Source organism: Aythya marila (genome assembly GCF_965140915.1).
Source record: "Aythya marila genome assembly, chromosome: 5".
Lineage (NCBI taxonomy): Eukaryota > Metazoa > Chordata > Aves > Anseriformes > Anatidae > Aythya > Aythya marila.
The window spans coordinates 27832885-27852478 of record NC_139046.1 but is presented as its reverse complement, the minus strand read 5'-3'; the positions used below and the strand labels follow the sequence as shown (position 1 = coordinate 27852478).

Genomic DNA, 19594 nt, shown 5'->3' with positions numbered 1-19594 from the left:
CATTGGTCTTCTGCCCGATTTCTTAGCTTTTAGTATTTAAGTGATTCATTAATATTATTTTTCTCTCTTCCCCCTTGTTCAGATGAATCATAACACTGGGCAGTCTTAAATCCTCTTGCAAACAAGTTCAAGTAAATTAGGAATTTACCAGTCATTAAGAAAAAGTTATTTTCCTCTCTCAAGAGAAGTAGTAACTGACTGTGTAGATGATGTTAATCTCTCTCAATGGTGATTAATACAGATGCACTTAAATCATCTGCGATCAACATAAAGAAATAGAGTGTAATTAACAGTCAAGTCTCATCTGAAAATTACTGCCATCTAAGCAAAAAAGAAGATGTGACTTACAATTTAGTTTCAGCAATAATTATAGAGAGGAGGTAGACACTTGTGATGCATTCTGTGTGATCCTTAGAACATGTCTGCAATGCTCAACAAGCATTACAGAGTCTAAGTTACCCATTGTTGCTAAGGATCAATACATCCATCCCCACCCTTACAGTGGCAGCACAATACATGGTCCACTCGGATAACTTGAAGAGTTGATAAACTACAGTTACACGTTTATAAAAATATATGTGAAGTGAGAGAGAAACTCCACTGAATCTTCATATGCTAACATAAATTGTAACTGCTCTGACTCCTTCATTCAGCTCATATGCCACCTTGTCTGTAAGGTTAGCAGTCAAGCTTTTGTGTCTTTGTGCATATGTTAATCCCCAAGTTGCACCAATTCAGAAGTATGCACCAGAGAACTCACTTGTAACAGAAAGCTGCATTCAGATAGGTTGCTGGGTTTTGTCTTGGTTTAAAGTGTCTTCATTTTTTTTTTTTTATCTTTTTTTTTTTTTTTTTTTTTTTTTAGACTTTCCAAGGATCCAGACAATATAATCTTTTGCTTGAAAACTCATTCTAATCCCCTCCCCTAACCAGTAGATAGGTCCAGCTGTTCTCATGCACCAGTTGCTTCACTTCCTAAGCTATACAAATACCCATTACAGAAGACATTGCCTCCTGTATCTAGCCCGTCAGTAAACAACTCCTTGCTTCACTGAAGAAGGCCCTGCCCCACCTTACCTTTTGGTGATCCGTTGGCATGCTTCAGTATAAAACATCTATCTCTGAATTTAAATTTAAACAAATGATGAGACCTTACAGGTTAGTATTAAGCAGGAGAAATATACACAGGCCATTACTGATTCTTGAATGAAAAGAGAAATGATAAGCATTAAGCCTCAAGTGATAACACCTTTTGGAATACTAATATTCAATCACTTTTGGTATGCTGTAAGAACTGTATCAAGCAAAGACTTATTTTATACCGGTTTAAAGCTTGGAAAGGCAAGAACAACAACACTATATTGAACTCTTATCACTAGAAGTGAGATTAAGATACGGTGAAGTTTTTGTATTCACAGTAATTAATTTATTCCTACATTAAGTCTGAGTTGTTAAAAAAAGGAAGCCTAACACAGTGAAACATGCACTTTAAAAGAAAACAGTAATCATAAGGATAATGAAAGTAGCTAAAAAAAAAATAAAATGAAACAAAATAGGAAACTGAAGCACATAACTTTTTTTTTTTTCTCCCCTCTCCTCTCCACATGATTTACAGCCTCTACAGACCTAACATCTGGAAAATGAAGCAAGCTACTCTCAAGTAAACCCCCTTCTTTCTACTTGCTTGAGTATATAAACATAACTCTCAGAAAAGAAAAACACCAATTGCTATTATTATTATTATTTTACCAACATTTATCATTTCTGCCTAGTCCTCAAGATACTCAGCTCATCATACACCTTCCATGGTTATTCTTTTCCTTATTCCAACTTTTTTTTTTGTGTTACTGCTGTCTGTCTCTTCTCAGATGACATACCTCAGCTGGGCACTGCAATTTTGTAGAGAATCTCCAGGGGACTTTTAGCAAAGAGGAGCCAGAGAAGCCTCTCGAGCCATAAACCCAAACACAGACTTTGGCCAATCAGTACAGGGTAGGAGAGTCTTTCCAATAACTGAAGAATGAATTTAGCAGAACTTACACCTACATTTTCTTCCTTATCTGCAGATTCTCATTTAGCAATGTCCTCTTTAACTTGGGGAAAACTTTTTCTTCATATGTATCACTTGAGAATCAGAATGTTTTATATCAAATCCTGTAGCCTTCATTTGCCACCTGGTGCTAAGTGATAGATAGTCATTAACATAATGATTACTTAAGCAGTGTTTCTTCCAAAATCACTACCATTTTTTCTTCAACTTAATTGCTTGTAAAAAGCAAACTCTAAGAAATTGGACTACTCTTACTACCAACCCTTACTCATCTTAGAAGACCAGCCTGAGGAACCAGAGGTAAGATGACAGTTGACAAACAAACAAAAATTTAGAGCTGCAAAATAAAACAGCAGCGTGCATGGGTAGATGATTTGTCTCTCTGTAGTCATCAACAGAACAATATTCATTATAACCTGCAGCTGTTTTCCTCTCCCAGTTTGTTCTCTGTAAAGATTTTTGCATGTGGTAAAACCACAAAGTAGGAGGTGTGGTAGTATAAGGTGAATGATAGTATAGAAACATGCAACCGTAAGTGAAATCTGCAGTCTTTTAACCACCCATTCATTGTAGAATGCAATTTTCTGGTACATGTTTGGACTTCATTCTTTGAATGAATTGTAAGGAAAAAAAAAAATCTTATAAGGAAGGATCTGATACTGTAACAACACTTTCAAGCCACATGCTACAGTTAGTTCTGTTGACAGAAACACCTCAGGCTTCATATATGACATTGATCTGGAAGGTATGCCATGCATTTTCCCAGGGCTGCCAACCTATACCTCATTGTAAATCAGGAGAGAAAATAGTCTGAGGTTCTAATTTTTCCTCGTATAAAACAGATACCTTAGCTAATGAATTTCCACAATGTCTCAAAGACTCTTAATTAGAAAATGAATCCAAACAGAACAACCATAAATTACATAAGCACATATATAAGTCTTTACTAAAGATATCTTTTTTTTTTTTTTTCGCTTCTAACCTCTTACAAATCAAAAGAGATTATAATGAATGCTCCAGAACATATATGGTGTTCAAAATACATGGAAGCTATTAAAAAGTCTCCTCAGAGCACAAGCCCCTTTCACAACCTTAAAAATGGTATCAGATCTTGATAAACCATAGGCCATACGATGAATTTTGTATTAAATTTTAATCTAGTGATACACAGTAGAAAATAATGATCACCAAATTGCTTCTGTGACCAGTTATCACCAACAGAGTACTCAGGGAAGAGCAAGAAAGCCCGAATTCAGTGGATAGCATCCTTAAAAAATAAATAAGAGTGACTGGAATACCCAGAAAGGTCCCCAAAGAAGAGACCTCCCTAGCATTCATCCAGAAAAAGTTCATCATTTTTTTAAAAACAAAAACAAAGCAACACAATTGCTCCTGAAAATTCAAGTTGTTAAATACATATTAAATGAGTTACCTTAACATTGTTTTGCCTGTTTTAATACCTGGTTTAACTCTTCTTCCTACAGCTTGCTTTATGGTTTAACCAATTACCTTTTTAAAAGTTCTATTTAATTATCAGTTTAATAAACTTTTGTAACTGTCAGGATATATAAATATATTTCTCCTATACTTTTTATCATCATTTGATCCATTGCCTTGTTTCTTTCAACACAGAAAAAATTGCCTAATGGAAGAATAAGGCTTTGAAAAAAGGAAGACGGACAGCATCTTCGAACATGACAGCACACAGCATGTGGTAGATTTCAGTTAGTCAAAAAGACTGATCTCATGGAAAGCTTGCATATATTTTGCAAAGTAAGAGGTCATATCGTCTCGCATTTAAAATGTCATTTCAAAAGGCTATTGTTGGTGATAGACATGATAAGCAGTAATACCAGGCCCAAGAGAGCACTGTAACTTAGCTTTGGATACTCACAAATATAAGACAAATGCTCCTAAATCCATCCTGACCACAAAAGAGAAACTGAAGTTCAACTAGTTCTGTATTTGCTGCTAGTGAACATCTTCAGGCATAAAATTAGCCAAACTACACCACAAACAGTCAACAGAACTTTTAGCACTAATAGCAACTGTGATTAGTAGCTTAGATTTACATATCTGATGTCTGTAGATATCAGATAATGTTAGGAAAAAGTCAAAAAAAGTTCTGTTGAACTCATTCGTAAGAAAAGAGTTGATAATGTTCAAAACCAAGTTATAGAGAAAGACTATGTGCCTTCATTATTAATTCTGAGAAATCCCATTTTGGTACTTGTGTACATATCCCCTCTTCCTTCCACTGAGCACCACCAAGAAGAGTCTAACTTCAATTTCCCCTATTAATATCCCAGAAGGCAACCAAAAGAAACAAGATCCCATCTTAGACTAAGATGGGATCTTCCTAAGACTGAATAAATTCATATATCTGTACTTCTCCTCACATGTTCTCCAGTTACTTGATAGCATTTTACAAACATGTTTTATTACAACAGCTGAAGAATATATAGTGGCTTGTTCAATTATGTCCAACCATTTATGCTTAACATGAGTTATGGAATTCTAACCCATTAGGCTTAACGTTCATATTGACAGTATCTTCTGCTTTTTAGCCTTTTTGTTGTTGTTTTTTAATGTTTGCTTTGAGAAAGCAAGAAAAAAGGGTATGGGAAAAAAATAGAGTGCCAGGATTTTTAAAATGGTGGCAATGAGTGCTAGCCTTAACCCTTGCTTCAGAGTCACCCTGCAATACACCAAGTGCTTCCAGAAGACTCCAAACATTGTAAAGTCTGCTGCTGAGTTACAGAAGAATAAGACTGTCAGTTATTCACATCAGGTCTGTATACTGGACCCTGACATTCCTCATGCTTACTTATACTTTCTCTAGGTTCCAGTGAAATGTCAACAACTCCCCAGCTCATTCAAATCCTGCAAATGTCACATCCCTCTTCCACTATGAATTGATGCATAAGACATGGCAAACAAGAGCATTAAGCAATACGACTAGCTTCTACCTCTAGTAAATGTCTTGGCTACTTCATTTAGAAAGGAAAACAAGTGCTTCCTTCCCAGCCCCCTCCCCACCACATCTGAAAAAAAAAAAAAAAAAACTCTCAAAAACTTTCCAGTCTTAGTCTCATTTTCTCAAAGAATTCCACACTTTCACTAAAGCCACTTTCACCCCAACTTCCATATTTGAATATTTGCTCTCACAAAGGAAAAGTTTATTTTCTTTTTGCAAGCCACGTTGTTTTGAACTAACTGATGCTTGCAATAGCAGATTAGATCAACTCTTTCTACAGTAGGTGAGGATCTGGTCAGTTTTCACTTAACTTTCTCAGTGAGAAAAATTAATTATCACTCCATTTCATTCTTTGCCTTCTTGAGAATAGCAATACTACACCATAAGTTCAGGACTATGCATTTGTCAAGTAGATTAACTCTGCCATGAAGTACTTCTACAGTTCTCAAATAGATTCTACTGATACAAAAATCTCATGAGCACACACACACACCAACTCCCCTTCTTCTGGCACCAAATCTTTGCTCCCTGTTCGTCCCATTCAGTCATTCAATAAACACGATGAGTGCTGAAGACACAGAACTGTAGAGTATGACGCTTGTTATTTTATATTAATAGTATAGGGTCTATCTATACTCACTATGTGCAGTTGCAGAAAGTCACCAAGCCCAGGGGCACTGTCAATCCTCACAAGAATGCCATCCTTCACTGTTGTGCTGAAGCCCACAGCAAGACGGTCTGTCCTTGTGCTTGGTCTGTCATTAGCTGGCCAGGTGTACAAGATGAGACCTCCACTCTTCCCAAATATATATGTGGCACCAGCTACAAAACAGAAAACCAAAGAACAAGAAGCATTAATTATTCGTTTCGTTTATTCGTCAACTCCGGAAATAATTCTGCGGCTTCTGAAAAGGAATATATGCAAGCATATGCTTTCATTAGTTAACACGGGAAAATCAAGGCCCCCTACTGACGAGGCTACTGACAACACACAGAGAAGACTCCATGCAAATCAATTTGTCAATGAGGGAAATATATTTTCCAGGCTCTGCTAAGTAATAGTGGAGGACAGCACAATAAAATACATTTTGCGACAAGTGACATGGAAAGTCCTCTTGGATATTTACAACACGTTATAATGCACATGAAATGGCTATTTAGACTGCCCTCTCACATGTGTTCCACAAGTTTTCCTTTGCTGAGCCACAACCCTGAAATGCTAGATGCTTTTTCTAACAGAAAGAGATAAGAAGATGAAATAGCTTTTTAAATCAGACAAAATGTATCTGTTCTCCCACCATTAGCCTTGCACCATTAGACTCAATAACAAACAACATAATTTCTTCCTTATGGAAAGTTCATCCTTCAGATGAACATGGACTCAAGACTCCAAATACTTCCAGTTAGTAATCTAAATGTGCATGTATGTTATTCAGAGCATCCTCATGTTCCTACATACATAACAGCAGGAGAACCACAAGCAAACAAACACGCTTCCTCTTGAGGTATAAATCACTGAAGACTTCTCTACTGTATGCAACCAGCTAAATTATAACTTACATTGGGAGCCTGAGATATTTTGGTTCCTAAATAAAGGCAAGCAGCCTTTGAGATAAAGATAAGTGAAACGCTTATCAAGAATGAATGATTTCATTAATGCTTAATATCATCCCAGACAATGCCAGATAACATAATGCTTTTTTTTTTTTTTTTTTTTTTTTTTCAGGGGACAGGGGGGGAAGAGTGTAAAGAAGAGAGAAACACCAAAAAGCAACCAATCAAATATCTATTTCAGAAGCATGGGATATAGGACTCAGTCTTATTTGGGTATTCAGAGGAAATACTTGGCCTCTTTGAGGCTTACCTTGTCTTCAGTTCAAGACTCCTCACAGTGGGAGACTATTTTTTTCAACACCGCTTAAGACTTTAGGAAATCTAGTACACGCATCTCCAGCATAATTTGTTTGGAAATTTGTTCCCTGACTTTTTTTTTTTTTTTTTTTTTTTTTTTTTTTTAAGAAGGACAATACCAAACCTCTCCAAACCCGAATGCTGTCCTCTCACATTTACAAGGGCCATCTCAGCTCAGTTAGACAGACACACCAGTGAGAAATTTACCATCACAGATGAATAAGCTGAGAAGCAGAAGTGTTCAGAGACCACTTTCTCACTTGTACTCAACACTCAAAGTTAGGAGCAGGATTTTTATAACTCATCAAAACAGCCTCTGAGCTTCTTGGAAAATGTGATTAAAATTGCCATTCCAGATCCAAATCTACAGGCAAGTCAGGAATACATCTCAGTGCCTCAGCAACTTACTGTACCTGAGTTTCTAAGTACTATTACAACAGGTCACAAGCTACAAAATAATAAGCAAAAATATCCAGTTCCCATTTCAGCACCAGGGATGCAACATCTGTGGACAGCACAGGACAACGCGGTACATTTTCCAGTCTGAGTGAAACTACAACTAATGCTATTTCTCCCCCCACGTATACCAACCAGCAACGTGTATCAAATAACCCTGAGAAGAATAAGCATAACTAGATAAAGAAACAGGTTGAATCTTATATGGGTCACTTCAACACTTGCCTACAAAGCTGCAGCTCCAGTAAAGCTCTTCATGACCTGAATTCCAACTGAATAGTACATATTAGTGGAAATAATTGATACCCTTCACCCTAGTTTAAGAAGCTTCCTCTCAACACATATTACCAAGAGAGCAAAAACTCAGGCACATAGAAGGGAAATGATTTATAAGCAGCTGACTCAATGATAAGAGTGAAAACGCATCCATGTTCCCTATCTTCCAGGTCTCCGCATACCCACCAGAACACACACTCAGTAAATTCAAACTGATGTCTGAAATCAGAGTTAAGTAGGAAATTTCACTTTTAAGTGTGAGTTAACAGAAAACCACACTGACATACTGGAACTTTGAGCATGCATCATTTCAGTTTCAGAAAGGTTAATTCTACAGACTGAACTCTAACTGCTCATCAAGATGAAGATGCATGACTTGCAAAATATGTAGAGTATGTTTTAGTTTCTTTGCTTTTAAACACATCCCCAACTATATATGTAAACTCTTCAAGTTAGCAATGTTAGCAGTGACTGTGTATTGAATTATCTATGGCTTTCACCATAGTTGGGAATACAAACTGCCCACTATAAACTACATTACAAATATCTTCCTTCAGTAATTAGCTTGTTCTGAAAGCTGTGTGTATTTCATTACAGATTAAAGCAAGACACATCAGCATGTTAAGTAAAGCAAGATGAGTTTACGTATTGTTAATGACTTAATGGATTAAAACCTGCTTTCCAAAACTATTCTCACTTGAACTGCAAGTTTGGTTGGTTTCCTTCTACCACCACCTCCCCGCTTCCCCTGTAAAGGGCCTGATAACCAGTTAAAAAGAAAAAAAAAAAAAAGGCAAGACAAACTTGGAAGAGAGTTCTTCGCTATTTATAAAGACAGATGATTTCATTGCCTAAGAGCCATTTGGCTGCAGGTAGAGCATGTCAGAGCTCCTGTGAGCTCCAATTAGAACCAATTATGTCTTCATAGGCCTGTCATGGGACTTAACTGCTTAACAGAGCTCATTTTTCCCTCACAAAACACAGCTTTTGTTTCTAGGCTTAACTTGAAGAAATTCAGTACTTTGGGTTTACATGTATGCACAAAACTCCATCAAATGAAACCACCAAGAGATCACTACCTAAACTAACCTTTTAACGGAAGCCTGATGGCCAGCAGTTGTTTCTTTATTGTACAGGTCAAAATTACCTGCATAATAATAGATGGGCTGGTTGGTTCACCTGTGCATAGCTGAATGTACTATTATTTGTTGTGTATGTAAGTGCCCCTTTCAATTCCTTCCACTTTGAGGCTATACAGGATACAAGTTGCTCTGTGTTGAAATCCATGTCATGTTAACTTCATACCAATAAATTAGCTTTCCTCCTGAAGTATAAACAGAATAGTCACTCCTATCTAAAAACACAAGGTGCAGATGTTAACTAAAAATTGAAGAGGAAGAATAATTGGAATTACTACTACAAAGCGATCATATTAGAAAAGCAAACAAAAATCCAAACAAACATTTGACTTGAGTGCTCCTGTTTGACTGCAGCTGCCATGCGATCATTCTCAGAGTTTGAAACTTAAGAGAACCGAACAAGATTAAAAAGTAGAATTTCTCTTCCTCCCATGACAATTTCTATTTAAGACTGATGATGGATAGGACACTGTTAACGAGCAGCTACTGGATGTCTAGGTTTTCCTCATTGTTCAAGGCTTAGTTGCATAACTAACTTAATAAACAACCCCAACCATGCCCTGGAAACAAGGAATTCTGAGGGACTATTAATTCCGTGGCATTTATTGCTAGTGTTTCACTACTTCCACTATATTACCCACACTTTGTAAATACAACAAAAGATACAAGTGCACAAAAATGATTTTCCTCCTCAACTGTGAGAAATCCCACTTCTCACAGTGCCCTGGGCCACCTTTACCGTACAAATGTGCGAAAACAAACAGGAGCAGAATATGTTCAGCTGCTTTACTGGGATGCTGCATGCAGAATTTGGAGCTCAGAGAAGCCAAGAAATATATGGTAAGGAAACACTGTAGAGATTTAAGCTACTAGGACACCACTACCCGTTTAGTGTACATAAGACTGCAATTTCTCATAAAAATAAAGTTTAGCAAAATGGCAGTTGACTACTATAACTTTGGTATTTAGAGATGTAAAAAATTAGAGACCGACATGTCACAATACATGTGACAAAGCTGCTGTTCAGAGCCTGACTACTTAGCTTAGGGAAGTTGTGCATTTTGTTAGCTACATTCATGGACAGAACTGTTAGATTATTTAGTTCCAGTCAAAACAAAATAGTTTAAGGCAAAATCCTCATCACAGAAAATTCCTAACAGAAAAGTTATCAACAATGTTATAAGCCACAGCAAGTAAAACCTCACAGTGAGTTGTGCTAAGAAACATTTACTTGAAGTTGGCACCACCATCTATAATTTTAAATCAGTTATCATTTTTTCTAATCATTGCCCAAAGTCCTCAAAATCTATCTTAAGGAAGAGTATCCTTCAATCAATGCTGAAGAACTGCAGCAGCTCCATCTTGCCTAGAACTAATCCTGTCAAGCAGTAGAGAACAAGTCTGCCACATTTACACAAGATACAACTTCTTTTGTCCCTTAGGGATTCTGCAAATCTCCTGCTGTTAAATAAAAACATTCTCTATTTGCATCTACAAAGTCATTTTATCAACAGCCCATTTTGTCTTGGCTACACTCAAACTATTCTTCACTGTGGCCAGGAAAATATCATGTCTGACAGATATTACAGCCCACGAACACATAGACATAGTTTACAACAGCAACTCTGGACTGGGATGAGTTTAATGTACTGTGAGCTGCACAGTTCAGACTTTTAAAACCAAAAAGCACCTTTAACATGAAAATTAATAAGGATCTCAGGTAACGATTGTAGCTTTTAACCAGGTCTGAGTTAAAAGAACAAAAATTTATGACCAGAATCCCACATTCCTTCATGACAATATTGACTAAACAATCTGAACTGAGGTAATCTCACATTGTTATACTGACAGCTAACAAACTTTTGTTTTTATTCAGGCACAGGGAAATAAAGACAATAAACAATTAAACAAACACTCAGGAAAATACCTTTCCTCCCCCTCATCTGCCTGACCTGCAGCCCACCATCAACCATCCCCTTCCTAGTCTGAACTTCCCAGCATATGACACTTGGCTCCTTATCCTCCCTGGCCTCCGCAGAGACAGTGCAGGAGATCAGGGTTGACGCATGGAAGTTTTTCTGCCATTCCCCACTTCTTGTTTATTTTCTGTGTGCTAGCATGGGTTTTCCACCAGACCCCAGTCCCTCAGGGACATAGCTGTTCCTGCACAGGTCCCCTGTAGGCCCCAGGCATGCCCCTGCACGTGATTGTCCACAGGCCTCACTGAGTTCCTCAGCAGCGTGCATGTTCTCACACAGGATCCCAGGGGCCCCATTCCTTAAGGGATGTCACTACCCCAGGCTGCAGTGCCCTCAAAGGCACATGTCATCCGGCACAGAGAGCCAGTTTCCAAGAAGTTCCCAGCATGTCCCCAGCCATATCTGCTTGCATGTGCCTTTTCCTGATCCTTCTTCTGTTCCCCCTTTCATGCTTCCTCACGTGCCACCTCCTGTGTTAACTATCGCTAGCAGCTATCATCCGTTCTTGACCATTTCTGAGCAGTGGCATTACATGCTTCTCTGATCAGTTGAAGTTCTAGCATGCGGTGGGCTGTTTTCACCCACGTCAGAGCCAGCTGTGACTAGCGCAGGGCAGTTCACAGCCTCCTACCATACCGGTGCTCTGCACCCCCTGCCGCTCATGCAGCCAGAAGTCTCCTGCTCATGGTGGTAATTCACCATAATGATATTTCGGTTTATTTATCATGGTAACATCTCTCTACCTAAAATAACACGAGACACTGCATGTGCCTTTCTCTCAGTTATTGTCTTTGTTCTGCATAGGATTCTAAATACATAGTGTTACTTCACATTTGGGTAAAAGGACTGGAAGACTATTTTTACTTTCCTTAATAAGGGAAGAAATGGAAGATACACAATTTTAGAAGTCAGACTGAAGTATAAAAACAAAATAACCCTATTATTTTTCTTACCCTATTGCTATGTTTTTGGGGGGGATTTTTTTTTTTTTTCCTTTTTGTGACTACTTCATGGTCCTACTATATTTCCTGATAGTTTATTTTTCAATTTTTTTTTTCTGATGAGGCACCTATGGTACTTCATATGTAACTATAAAGGTCCTACCATGTTTGCTAATAATTAAGGCATTAGTAAAGGAATGCAAGTTAGAATTCTGGCATGAAAGCAGGCGAGAAAAGTTCAGACACAAAACTGCTGAAACTCAATAAGGAGATAATGCTTCCTGCAGCAGTAAATGTTAGGTGGTCATGTAATGAAAAAAAAACACAGCTCCCAAAAAAACAAGGTGGAGAGAACTATTCTGCCCTAGCAAGTGGAGATGAACAAAACAACAAGGGAGAGTTGTAAAACAATTTATGTTCAGATTAATAGAAATCTCTGATCAAATAGAGTAGAGGTTTTGACTGAAATAGCTGTGAATGAAAATCTCAAATTAGCGTCCAGGTCTTTGCCCAACAGTTTTGAGTGTTTCAAATAAAAATAAAAGTAATAAGTAAAGGTAAATCAGATTAACCTGATTACTACCCCCAAAGATTCAGGTCTCTCCCAGATATTCACAGCTTAAGGCAAACTGCGTATTTGACCACTCAGTTCACAGACAGGAAAAGAATGGCATAGCTCTTCATGGCTTTATTCAGTTCAACATCTTATTTGCACTAGCTGCTCTCTTCAGGAAAAATATACACAGACTGATTAAAAATAAAGCTTCTGACAATTGTTTTTCCAGCTTTTTCCTTCTGGCACATCAAATAGGCCGTGCAACTGTGCAACTCTGAGTTTCCTCCAAATTAATTTCTTAGGAGTAAAAAATTAAAAGAATGGTAAAAGAATGTTTTGAGGACAGATAATGAGTGTCCATATCTATTAAGATTAACAGTGATTAAAACAGGTAAAATCCTTACCTAATTTTGCAATAAACTCCTGAATAGCATGGATTTGACTGACTTCATAACTGGAAATCACCAGAACTGGGTCAACTCTAAGTGTGCTGGAAGATCTGTATTGTCTAGAAAAGACCTATTATGTGTTTCCTATTTCCAGTTTTTGTGATAAACATTTAAAAATTATTCCTATGGGTGCTATCCACTACACACACTGTATACAGGTACCATTATCAAACTAATTAAGGACTGAGGGGGTAAAAAAAAAAAAAGTCAAGAAGCAGGTTGACTGAATATAAGATTCATAAATGGTTTTAGGATTCAAGTAAGAAAATAACAGCACTAATACCAAGAAGCTTGCCAACCCCCTTCCCTCTGTCCTTCCATATTTGCAAAAACATCAGCCACCCTTAACACCTTCTTAATAATAAAGAACTAAAGGGAGGTGCTTTAGCAAAGTTTACAGGGGAGCTGGCCATCATTATCTGACTTGATTATTCCTTCACAGGATCCTTCTTGGGAGAAAACAGAGACAGACCTGATACATTTTATGACATGACTGCTGAAATGTCCATTTATTTAATCAAGAGTTTTGAACTGCCTAAGAATAAAAAAATATAAGGCCCTGAAGAACACAAAACTTCCTGTCTAATCCCCCCAAAAACAAGCATCTGTGCTTAAAAAGACTTCTTATGAAGTAGCTCTTTTTCATTTCAGGACACTTTTTCTCTTGACAATCTTCTGAGATGCAGATTGAACGATATTTTCTTCTCCCTCCTCAGAAAACATACGTTGTTTTTTATGAAACTGCAATTCCTTTCCACCTATAAAATATGAAGAAGCTTATTCTACGCAAAAAGGAGTTAGGATATCTGCAAGACTAACTCAATATGGAAGCAGCAATTTGGATCATGCCTTCTTTGTTTGTCTGTCTTTTTCAATGACAGCAAATTAATACGAGTCACTTTCCTCCCCGTATGTGTGCATCAGCCAACAATCGGATCAGACAGTATGCTGCTTCTCATTAGTTACACTGCATTAAAAAGATTGGACGAAAAAAAAGGGAAAGAGGAAGGGAGTGTTCCTAGAACTACCAGTCAGTCCAAGATTCAAGTTCACACTTGAACCATGAATTTCCCTAAATCCAGCACACAGAAAATATCAATTTTTCCCTCTAATCTGAGTTAGTGATAGGGCACATCGGGGATATTTGCTATTTTGGAAGGAATTTAGGGATTAGCTGCTAACTAAAGTATGCCCAAGATTACCGAAGACGTACCAACTTAAACATAACAGATTACAGCCAGGAAATATTCTTTGTTAGTATTTTCATTTACATAAAATGAACGTGTTAACTAATTCATTGTCATATCTTTATCACTGACCTTAAGTGGACACCCAGGGAAAACAGAGAACAGAGCAAGCGTTACTTCCTTAAAGTACACACCCAGACTGTGAGCCCTTTTAGACACTGCCTCAGCCTTATATGGTTCATTTATACAGTAATTCCAAACAGACCTAATTTCCAGGTACTTATCAAGTCTCCCCTTGAAAGCATTTAGAAGTTTTGCATTCACAATAATGGCTTACAAACCTTCAGCTTCACATACTTAACTCTGTCACTGATTCAGCTAGCTGAACAGCCAGCCATGTGCTTTAGCAAAGGCAACTGGCAGCATCCTAAGCTGCATTGAGAGGACCGCAGCCAGCAGTTCAAGTGATTATTCCTCTTTATTCAGTGTTTGTTAGACCATATCTAGAGTAATGCATCCAATTTTGGGGACCCTAACACAAACAGACATTGACAAACTGAAGTGAGTTCACTGGAGGGCCACAAATACTGTCACAGGAGACTGAAGTGTCTGGCCTGTTAGGAAAGACCAAAGGAATTGGGCTTACTCATCTTGGAGAGGACAACTTCAAGGGGACCTAAGGGCAATCTCACAGCACTTGCACAGAAGTTAATGAGAAGACAAAAGCCATGGCCTTCACTGATGAATAACTTGAGAACAAGCAGCAATGGACATAGTTTGAAATAAGAGATTCCGACTTCACGGGATTAAAAGTGTTGTTTTTTTTTCCTCCTCACAAAGACAGATACACAGTCAAACAGGTCATTCAAGGAGATTTGAGAGCCTCCATGCATGGAGTTCTCAATATCTGACTACATGAAACCCCAAGCAATCTGATCTGACCTCATAGCTGACCCTGCTCCGAGCAGGGGTTTGAAGTAGAGACTTTCTAAGGTCCCTTCCAGCCTGTTACTCTATTAAGTGAAGAATCACCTTCATTTTTCATACTTGCTCTTGATAAATAGATGTTCCCTAGTTCTTGTACTGGAAGACACAGTGATCTGTCCCTTTATCTATCCTCTCAGTGTCAACCTTGCCTCGTAGAGTGTTATCGTACCACCAGCCTCAGCCCTCAAGTCCTGTCTTTCAGTTGAATCATCAATTTCAGCCCCCACATCTTTAGGCAGACATATGACAGACATCAATCTAAAAGAGGTCCACAAGGACAATCCCTCCAGGACTTCTCTATGCACCACAGAAAAACAAAAACATCTTACAAAAAACATGTACTGCTTGTAACAAATACAGAACTTGCATTAGAGGAAGACAAAAGTCTTAAAACCAAAATGCACCAGAAGCAGTCAAAAAAAGTTAAAAATCCTCCAACTGAAATATGAAAATAGCTGAGTGTAAGTGCCCAGAGAACAGTGCCCAGTTACTGTGACCCTTGCAGGACAGGTTTGGGAGCGCAGATATCAGGGAGAGAATGTTACCTGCCACCTGGTGAGAAACTTCATCGGGGCAATGGTAACTAAATTCAGTAAAAGCAGATGCAAGAATTTCTTAGTTGCATTCATCTGCCAAAGAGAAACTGGAATCTGGATGTGATTTCTTATTTCTTGGCATTTCCTGATAAAACAGCCCACAGAGAGAATGTCCTTGGAGAAGCCCAGAAGGCAGCATGCCAGAGGAACTTAACTCAGAGACTACTGTTAGCAGACAAAAGCACAGTAGGATTCATAGCACATTTGGGGCCTGGAGTGAGAACAGGGATGTTAGTTAACTAAAATAGTTTTTCAGAATCTGAATGGTAACAAGATGGCCTAGACAGCTCAGAATGGATGGAGGCTAGAGTGCTATTACTGATCCCAGCCCGTTCAGTTCTTCCCTAAAATAAATTCTCTCTAGTTTTGATCCTTAAGCTATGGCTTATGGCATTAAAACAAATGAACTATCAGGAAAAAAAAAATAAATACAATCACAAGCACTGTTCTCTCACTTTCATTTACTCACCTCATGTTTAGAAGAGATAACATACAGAATACAAGGTTTTGCTTGTTTTAAACTGGCCACTCAGTAAGAGTAAGTAATTCTTTTTTCTTCCTGAAACACGCGTTCACATTTCTATAGTCTATGTAGAAAAAAACAGTAAATACAGTTTACATTTATGGTCTCCACAGCAGGAGACCAAAGCCCAAACTTTCAGGGTTGAATGTGGAAATGGGTTAGACTCCAAATACTAGCTACTAGACACTCCCCAGAGCCACAGAAGGTGACTAAATCACACACCAAGTCTGCAGCAAAGCTACTCTAACCTGCTGGCCACAAGCATTTCAGAAGCATGCTATAAAAATAGCAAGTTTCATTCTGAAAACCTACTCTTTTGCTACTTATTACTGTAAACACAGACTAATCCTTTAGAATTAAGTGGGGCTGTTTTGGTCTGCCAAGAAAACCTACACTAGGAATTCTGAGCTTCTTCACCTCACCCCAAATACATCATTATCCATTACAACTACCGGAAGGCCAGGGATGAGAAAAAATACCTGTTTAGAAGCTTACCTTCCCAAAGACTCTCTAACCTTCCCCCCAAGGTCACATAGCGGGAATGCAAAAACAAAACAATCCAGAACTAATAGTACAGCATACAAACCCCTCCATAAATGATAACGCAACTTTTCTTAGTTTTCTTCTCTTCTCACCACCATGAAAGGACAGTCATCGTTACAAGAAGTGTACTGGTGTAAGCTTTATACAGGCGATCTGTTTAAAAGGTACTGTGCCAAAGTAAAAGACAAGTGTAATGGTTGTTTAATCATTCTCACCATGAAGTGCCAATTCTTTAGTCTCTTATGACATTCATGAATGATGCAGAGGGCTGGCATGATGAATGCAGAGCAATTCCGACTGACAGATACTTTCAGAGAATTTATATCCTTCCCATACTCCCAGGACAAAAGGGCTCTTGAGCTGAGTTATCATTTGTTCCATGAGAGGATTTACAGTCTTGCCAGCAACTCCTTTTACCTTACTCTCTAAAGCGTTTATTTTGATATACTGATTGTGATCATTCAAGAACAACTGTATCTGAAGACAGTCAGCTGAGGAGAGAAAAAGCACAGTGGTTCTAAATAACTCACTCACCTTGACCCAGGACTTTCTTCCCCTCAGCCAGTTTGCTTTGTCTTTGGTATCAGTTCTTTCCCGGCATCCTCTGCCATCCCCATTACAATCGTAATATCACTCAAGGGAGACATCTAATCTCCCATGCCTGGCTACCCTTCTTTCAAGGCAAAATACGAAGTTTAGCAGAAAAGCACTGCCACCCCACACCTCTTTCATCATTCTACTAGAAAGCAGCTTCTCCAGACATCACAGTTTTTGCACCAGACTTGAGTGGCCTACGTCTTACAGCTACAAGCAGCAACAGCTCCTAACATGGGACTCAATGGTAAAGCTGCACCTGGGCCTCATCTGGAGGAGCAGGCCAATACAGGAACCATGGAATATCCTGAGTTGGAAGGGACTCATAACGATCACTGAGTCCAACTCCTCATGTAACACACAGCCTCAACAGCACCGGCTGACCAAGATATTCCCACTGCTATGAGAAACATCACCAGACAAATCGCACAAGGCACGTTTGCCCACAAGAAGCCAACACTTCTTACCCCAGGCAGAGGCTACCACAGGCTCTTATGGCTTTGATATTCAGCCACTCTCCAAAAGTTCATCTGAGGCAAGTATATTGTCAGGAAATCAGCAGTTAAAAACTAGACTATAAAATGCATCATCATCTCAGAGACCCAGAGTGCATGGCCTTCAGTAGCATGGCACAATATACTCATTTGTGTGAGACATTTTATTGAAAGGGCTGTGGGCTGCCTGCATTGATCTAATGATCACAGCAATTTCCCTACACTTCATTTTGAAAGTATTAGGTGACTTCAGGCACAGAAGCAATAAGTTTCTATGAATATTACAGATAATATCCATAACATTCTCACAGAGAAGGCTATTGTAATCTCTTACAAATTTTAAATTATGCTTTAACGCTACATTTTTGCACCTGTATACAGTGTTTGATCTTAAATGCCCTGGCATGTCCTATTCTTGAAGAGGGTTTATATAAATTATCAGGAGGAATTTAACTGCTTGCCTTTGAAATGAACCTGTCATTGTATTAAAAAGCAATGCACCCCATCACCACATAGTACTATGGTAGACTACTTACAGCTGCTATGCAAACACCTACTTAGACAGGGAGCAGGGACTCAGTTAACCATATGGCATTTAACAGGTATTACCAAGAGGTTTTAGCAAATTTAAATGAATAAGGCTAAGGAAACAGCTAAAATGGATAGAATACATCCTCTTAACCTCACCCCCTACTCTAATTGATAAAGATTCATATCTTTCAAGAGCATCTTCATCTCCATCTCTTTGAGCACTGACCCTCGATATTTTAGTATAGCTTGATTGTCAAATGCCAGCTACAGTCCCAGTAAAGCATTTAGTTGATAGATCATTTCTTTGGCAGGTAGCGTGGAGAAGAGTGCACTTTTGGTACACCTTACAGGATGCCAAAGGCATACAATTCTTCAGAAACCCCAGTTCTGTTCTTCCTAAAGATGATGTGTGTGCGTGGAAGCTGAAGAAATCTCTCTCAAGTAAGCTGGAAAAATAAATCCCAGTATATCTTTTTTTTCTCTCCTGCACTGTAAATGCAAACTATTGATCTACCTCTCACTCTTTCATGCCTTTCACACGCTTCAATAATACAGAGGATTTTTTCTTCATCCTTTCATCTCTAGGCCTGGAATGCCCCTTAAGCCCCATGTTAAGGGTCACTCATTCTTCCTCAAACTGCAGCAATTGCATCCTCCAGAGCCCTACAGGTGACAGCTAGAGAGAATGCAAATAGCACAATCACTTACATCTTTGACTTCTTCGGAGAGTGAGAAAAGTAGACAGATTTAAAAATTATTATTATTTAAATAAACCCTAGGTTTTTAAACTTCAGATGACTTACATTTAATTTTTTAGAAACATCCTTCTGAATACAATATAACAAACAGAATTTGGCCCAAGATGAAGAGTAACTTCCAAGAACTGCACCTTGCATTGAAGTTAAATTGGCAACGCTGAGTAACTGATGGCTCAACCATCAGGAACCATAACTTCTTGCGTCTATTGAACACAAAGATCACATCGGCTTATTTCCTACAATTGCCTAGAAGCAAAGAACTGTAGAATAATTGGAAGGAACCTCTCAAAGTCACACTGTTCCCCTCTTCTCCAACTCAAAGCAGGGCTGACAAGATCAGGATCCTCAAGAACTTGTCCAGTTATGTTTTGAATATGCCAAACGAAGGACATTCCGTAGCTTCCCCAGGCAATTGCTTCCTTATGGTGGGAACGTGCCTAGAAACCCAGTTAATTAATCTAATGTTTTCTCCTTCATTGTGACCAAGTCAAATGGTCTCTGTCATGTAGTAGACTTGGAGCTATAGACTGGCTCTTCAGATTTAGGCGTTCTTCTCCAGATCCAACTCACAGCTTTGTTCTACCTTTAGCAGGGAATAAGATTACTACAGGATTGTTTTTGCTTTTCCAAAAGAGACTGTTGTTACA

The 19594-nt window shown here is 38.5% G+C and overlaps 1 protein-coding gene across 6 annotated transcripts in view; it reads right to left on the bottom strand.

Annotated features, from left to right (window-relative positions):
- Positions 1-19594, bottom strand: part of NRXN3 (neurexin 3) — a 934456-nt gene that overhangs the window by 249849 nt on the left and 665013 nt on the right. For all 6 annotated transcript variants that reach the window (XM_082761542.1, XM_082761545.1, XM_082761544.1 and 3 more), the window contains one exon: positions 5668-5849. In XM_082761542.1, the coding sequence (XP_082617668.1) occupies positions 5668-5849 (182 nt within the window). The remainder of the gene's footprint in view (positions 1-5667; positions 5850-19594) is intronic.